The sequence below is a fragment of the Carettochelys insculpta genome, chromosome 11, assembly GCF_033958435.1.
Source record: "Carettochelys insculpta isolate YL-2023 chromosome 11, ASM3395843v1, whole genome shotgun sequence".
NCBI classification, from domain to species: domain Eukaryota; kingdom Metazoa; phylum Chordata; order Testudines; family Carettochelyidae; genus Carettochelys; species Carettochelys insculpta.
This window is the reverse complement of record NC_134147.1, coordinates 26,737,939-26,744,617: the sequence shown is the minus strand read 5'-3', so window position 1 is coordinate 26,744,617 and position 6,679 is coordinate 26,737,939. Positions and strand designations below refer to the sequence as shown.

Genomic DNA, 6,679 nt, shown 5'->3' with positions numbered 1-6,679 from the left:
GTAGCTTTATCACAGGTGGGAAACAGGAACAGGTTAAATGATTTGCCCGCGGTTGCACAGGGAGCATAAGTCCTGAATCTTAGTCCAGGCCCTTACCCCCAAGGCCATGTTTTCTCTCCTTATGTTTGTAAACCCCACCTATATGCTTCTTCCTTCCAGCACATTGTCACAGTTAGACCAACCTTAACAGCAGTGAAGTGTTGCAGTTGGTACTTACCCTAGGCCGGGGCTGTTTCCAGTTCCTTCTGCAGTGTTTCTATGAAGTCTTTCTCGTGAGTTCATATTCATCCCCACTGAGAGAGGAGAGGGTAGGTGAAGGGAAAGTGAACATGGCTGGGGTCGGGGGTGTCAGGCAAATACCAGCCTTCCTTTACCTACTGTATGTGCACAAAACAAAAAAGGAGTTCTGTGCTGCTTTAAAGACTAACAAAATAATTTATTAGGTGATGGGCTTTCATGGGGCAGACCCACATCTTCAGAGCTGGAAAATTCTGAAGAAGTGGGTCTATCCCACAAAAGCTCAACACCTAATAAGTTATTTTGTTAGTCTCTGAAGTGCTACAGGACTGCTCTTTTGTTTTGTGAAGATGCAGCCTAACATGGCTACCTCTCCATGACTGCTGTATGTGAATAGCTAGAGACAAAGGTAAAGCTTCCAGCATGAAAAGCTGCTTGTTGCCTTTTTTCCTGGCCAGTGAGCATGACAGCCTTGAGGGGTAATTACCAAAGGGGAGGGAAATAGGTTCTTGTCAGCAGACCTAAAGGGCTCCTGGTTAATGAAGCTGATATTCAGGTAGATTATTAAAGTGGTGGTCACATCTGAGTGAGTCACTTACCTGCATCCAGCAGGAGCTGTTCAGGCAGCTTTTGCCTTCAGGTTTCCTACCAGCTCCTGAGTCCAGCACAGAGCATGTGGCTGCTGAACTCCCCACTGGGCCTGTGGTTTGCGATAGCCCTGCCTAGCTTTGCCTACACTACACATAGCGAGGAAGACATGGCAGTGCATACTGTATGGGTTTGCCCAGAACCTGGCTACCTGCTAACGTCGCTGAAACCTGCTCCAGCCCATTGATGCTGCTGGTTTGGTCAGTACGCATGTGGGTAAGGCTAATGCCAGCTGCAGTCATGTCTTAGACTGCAGTACACACAATGCCTAAGCATGGCGGTTTCCTCCTTTAGCAATGGTGTGGTGATCTTCTCGTTCTCTTCTGCTTGTTCTCGCCTTTGCTCTTCTGTTCTCCTAAATCTTTCTCCATCTCTCTAGCATCTCTTGTTCCTTTTTCCTTTCCTGTATGTTTCGTTTTCTCTATGTTCTTCTCTGGTGGCTGTCACTTAGCCCCCATCCATTTCTCTCATGGCATCTTTAGCCTTATTTTTGTTGTCTTCTCTAGTTACCTCATTAAATTGCATTGAGTGATCATGTCATCGCCATTTTATAATGCAAAATGCTTCAAGACTCCTTATGTAGTGATAGGTGAAGTGTGCCTGAGCTGGGACTAGCCAGCACAGTCCTTCCTGCAGTATCCTGAGAGTGTTTGCATTAGAAATCCCACAGTCTGTTGGTTCTTTTTGGGTTACTGTTTCTGAGAGACTGTTGTGTCCATTCTCCCCACCACCCTGGTGAATGAGACATAAAATCACCAGTTTTCAGAAGTGCTGGGCTTGTTAGTTTTGTGGTCCTGATACAAAGTCTCAGCTTGTTTTCGAGGTTAGGTTCTGGGGTGCTGGTAGCACAAATGTGGGAGTGGTCTGCTACTGACATTTCACAAATGGAAAAGCAGATATTTTTTTACTCCTGTGGCTCACTGGAGTTTTCCCTCAAGATGGGAACCTACTCAGAGAAATGATATTTTCAATGTGTGTTGTCACAGGGACAAAGTAGTCCCACTATAATTAAAAATAAGTATGTTTTATGTGGATTGGATGCCGTTAGCCACATGCTAACATGCAACTTGACCTTTCCAACAGGTCAGATGCAATCATTCGCACATAGCCTGTGAAAAGAAACCTGAGGAGGAGAAGGTAAATTTGAGACAGGAACTGTCTGATCCTGTCTGCCAGTGTCAGTTACTTGTACTGTGTTTTTACAAATGTTTGTCAAGAATAAAGTCATTTGAGTGTCAAAACCCCTTCCACTTGGGCTGATGATTTTCCAGTGCCACCAGAAGGGATGGCCTAATCCAAGGAGTAGTCCAGTAGCAGCAGCATTTTCAGTGTCCTTCTGAACTGTATTGGCAGAACTGGGGAGCCCCTTAATGGAACAGCAAGCTGGTAAATCATGGTGTCACTCAACTGAGGTCAGGTCTCAAATTCTAAGTGACTCTGATCTGTGTAGCAGTGATACTGGAGTCTGAGAACTGAGGCTGCGTTACGGAGGCTCTGAACCTCAGGCTCTTGCTCCTCAGGCTGGCAGGCTTAGGAGCTTGCTCAGTGCTTTTGCAGAAGGCACTGAATGTTGACAAACAAGCCCTCCAGTTAACAGGGTTCCTAGGGCTCCTCAGTGCTATACTCATCTGCAGGGAGTTACATGATCTGACTTTGATTTTTTTTTTTTTGCATGTTTTCTCAAAAGGATTAAGATCATCCTTCAGATTCTGCAGGCCTGTACTGTCCTCTGGAAAGTTCATTTTGCTGAATAGTCTTGTGGTTACACAGCACGACCACCAGCTGCAGCAGATATGGAAGCAGCAGTGGTGGAAACGCCCGAAAGAATTGCTGCAGCAGCAGCAACCGTGGAAGTACCAGGAGGAGGAGCAGCAGTGCCAGAAGGAATTGCTGCAGCTGGGACTGTGGAAATACCAGAAGGGGCTGCTGCAGCTGGGACTGTGGAAATACCAGAAGGGGCTGCTGCAGCTGTGACAGTGGAAGTAACGGGAGGAGATGCTGCAGCAGAGATGGTGGAAGTACCAAGAGGAGATGCGATAGCGGAGACAGTGGAAGTACCAAGGGGAGATGCGATAGCGGGGACAGTGGAAGTACCAAGGGGAGATGCGATAGCGGGGACAGTGGAAGTACCAAGAGGAGATGCGATAGCGGAGACAGTGGAAGTACCAAGGGGAGATGCGATAGCGGAGACAGTGGAAGTACCAGGAAGAGGAGATGCAGCTGGGATGGTGGAAGTACCAAGAGGAGATGCGATAGCGGGGACAGTGGATGTACCAGGAAGAGATGCTGCAGCTGGGATGGTGGAAGTACCAAGAGGAGATGCGATAGCGGGGACAGTGGAAGTACCAGGAAGAGATGCTGCAGCTGGGATGGTGGAAGTACCAAGAGGAGATGCTATAGCGGGGACAGTGGAAGTACCAGGAAGAGGAGATGCAGCTGGGATGGTGGAAGTACCAAGAGGAGATGCGATAGCGGGGACAGTGGAAGCACCAGGAAGAGATGCTGCATCTGGGATGGTGGAAGTACCAAGAGGAGATGCGATAGCGGGGACAGTGGAAGTACCAGGAAGAGATGCTGCAGCTGGGATGGTGGAAGTACCAAGGGGAGATGCTATAGCGGAGACAGTGGAAGTACCAAGAGGAGATGCGATAGTGGGGACAGTGGAAGTACCAAGGGGAGATGCTATAGTGGAGACAGTGGAAGTACCAGGAAGAGATGCTGCAGCTGGGATGGTGGAAGTACCAAGAGGAGATGCGATAGTGGGGACAGTGGAAGTACCAAGAGGAGATGCGATAGTGGGGACAGTGGAAGTACCAAGGGGAGATGCTATAGCGGAGACAGTGGAAGTACCAGGAAGAGATGCTGCAGCTGGGATGGTGGAAGTACCAAGGGGAGATGCGATAGGGGGGACAGTGGAAGTACCAGGAGCAGATGCTGCAGCTTTGACAGTGGAAGTACCAAGAGGATTTGCTGCAGCTGCGACAGAGGAAGTACCAGAGGAGGCTGCTGCAGCAGTGGCTATTGATGATCCAAAGGGAGCAACAGTGGTGGAAGCACCAAAAGGAGTCACTGCAGCAGTGCCAGTGGAAGCATCAGAAGGGGCTGCTGCAGCTGTGACAGTTGATGCACCAGGAATAGGAGTGGAAGCACCAGAACAAGCAGCTATTGCAGCAGCAGTGGTGGAAGCACCAGGAGGAGTCACTGCAGAGGTGACAGTGGAAGTGCCAGAAGGGGCTGCTGCAGGAGTGACAATCAATGCACCAGGAGCAGGTGTGGAAGCTCCAGAAGCTATTGTAGCAGAAAGGGCTTCTGCAGCAGTGCCCGAGAAAGCTCCAGAGAGAACAGCAGTGATGGAAGCACCAGAAGGAGTCACTGCAGTGATGCCAGTGGAAGTACCAGAAGGGGCTGCTGCAGCAGTGACAGTCAATGCACCAGGAGCAGGCATGGAAGTACCAGAAGGAGCAGCTGTATCAGCAGTAATAGAAGCACCACGAAGAGGAGGAGCAGAAGCAGTGGCAGTGGAGATGCAGGGCAATCTGAAGTCAATAGCCAAAGCAGCAGAGTTGGTGGCACAAGCCGAAGTAGCCAAGGTGCTGCAGTCAGCATCAGCAGAGGTAGTAATCACAGCAGCGTGGGTCCCTCACTTGCATGAATGTCAAATGAATGTTTATGATGCCCCTCCACCACCCTTCTCTATAACAGTCATAGGCTCAAAGTCTCATTGCCTGGCTGGTGTCCAGTAATATGGGTAAGGAGAACATAGCTCCATAATTAAGAATAAATCTAATCTGTCAACCTTGCCTTCCAAAGGTACCTTAAATATCTGGTGTGAACACATTCATGCTTAGTCTCAAGCCAGGGGAGGCTGGAGAAAGTCTGAAATTCAGTAATATTGCTGCTTGGGATTTTCCTTCCTTTCCCATCTTGTTTCCCCACTTTCTTTCGTATGAACTTTTCACTCGTCATAGCTCTCACTTAATAACATTCATTAGAGTTAGGGGTGCAAAGTACTCTCCATGACTGCCCCCTCCAGCCACATATTCATCATATTCTGAAACACGCATGTTTGGGGTCAGAAAATGCCCAGGCCTGGTGTTTGTCCCCACGGTGAATTTTTCTTTTTAATTTCAGCAAAATTCATTGTGTTATTTGTGAGCTCACTAAGGGTGGAAAAAATGACTTGGTAGCCTGACTTTTCAAGATGATGCTGTTAGAGGTGGATTCTCCAAGAAGCTGGGAGGCCAGGTTTGCCAGGGCTTAGCACCCAGCAGGACAGATTTTCAGAACTGCTCAGCGGCTCCGCTTGGGATGCCCATGTCAAATTTCTCAAAGCTCTCCCACCCAACGGGTTGAGTTCATTCAAAGGTCTTGCCGCTATATTGTTACCTAAGTGGAAGCTGAACTCTAAAAAATTCATCCTCGATTGCAGAAGCTGATTGATTTTGAAAATCTGGCTCTTGGTGCTTAATACTCGTTCTCTGCCCCTCAATCTCTGACCTGGGGTTTGTCTTCCCTACACCATAGATCACCACTGTAGCAATTGATTCACCAGTGGTCAATTTATCATGTCTGCTTAGATGCAATAAATCGACCTCCAAGTGCTCTCCCATTGATTCTGGTACTTCCCCAGAACAAGAAGAATAGCCAGAGTTGATAGGAGGGCATCCCCAGCTGACTTTGTTGCATGGAAGACACCACAAAAAGTAGGTCGACTTCAGGTATGCCACTCGCTGAGCTGAACTTGCATATCTAAGGGTATGTCTATACTGTGCAGAAGATTGACCTGGTCAGGATCAATCCTCTAGGGTTCGATTTTGCATGCCTGGTAGAGACGTGAAATCAAGCTATCTGGGATCAGCAGTTGTCCCCTGTACTCCTCAATATCGTGAGAAATAAGGGAGGTCAATGTGGGAGAAAATTTCTGATCAACCTCCCTCTGTGAGGATGGCCAGGTAAGTTGATGGTAGATAAGTCAATTCTAGTTATGCAATTGCTGTAGCTAGAATTGCATATCTACTATCTACTTGAATGTCTAGTGTAGACCTGGCCTAAGATCGATGGGGCAGGTGTAATGTATGTTAACAACCCTTGGGTTTATCTCACTCTGACACTTTCCTTGTCTGTCCCCACTTAAGCCATTCAGAGCAAATGTCCCATCTCTAGCTTGTCACTTACAATGTTAGCCCTCAATACAGGCAGATATCTTTATTCAGGATGGGGTCTTTAAGCATGTGCTTAAGTATCCTGGAATTCAGTGGGATTTAAGGACATGCTAGGTGCTGTCCTGGATTGGGTCCTGACTGGGAAAAAATTTGAATTTTCAGGGACATGATTTAACTGAATTTTCTGATGACTCTATGTGATTGGATTTTCAGCTAAAAGACAGAAAGAGAAGTGCACGATTAAAGCTGAGGAATCCCCTGCAGAGCAAAGAGGACAAAGTGCTGAAGGGTGGTGACGTGAACTGAAATAAAAGTGCTGTTCCAAATAATACCATGAAAAAAGGCACATGGCTTACAAGCAGTATCCAATTCAGTTGCTGTTTGAATGTGGACCAATTGTGTCTGTTTAGTGAGAGCATGGGTCCTCACTGGAAAAGTTCAAATAAATAAAAATGCATTCTCTTCCTCGAGCAGTAGTTATTAAATGTTTGGAAGGTTGGTCTGTTGTGCAGTGAGAAAAAACTGGTCCCCCAAACAGTGTTTCTGGAAACAAGGGAGAACAGAGGATACTGCTGCAAAAGTGAGGGCCTACTTTGTTTCATAATTCTGCCCAGCAATCTAAATGGGAGGGC

General features: G+C 47.5%; 1 protein-coding gene across 1 annotated transcript; it reads left to right on the top strand.

Moving 5' to 3' along the window:
- The first annotated feature begins 2,873 nt into the window (after positions 1-2,873).
- LOC142019179 (uncharacterized) lies at positions 2,874-6,475 on the top strand. Its single transcript, XM_075005706.1, has 2 exons — positions 2,874-4,499; positions 6,261-6,475. The coding sequence occupies exons 1-2, from the start codon at positions 2,895-2,897 to the stop codon at positions 6,351-6,353; spliced, it is 1,698 nt and encodes a 565-aa protein (XP_074861807.1). The 5' UTR covers positions 2,874-2,894; the 3' UTR covers positions 6,354-6,475.
- Positions 6,476-6,679: the final 204 nt, after the last annotated feature.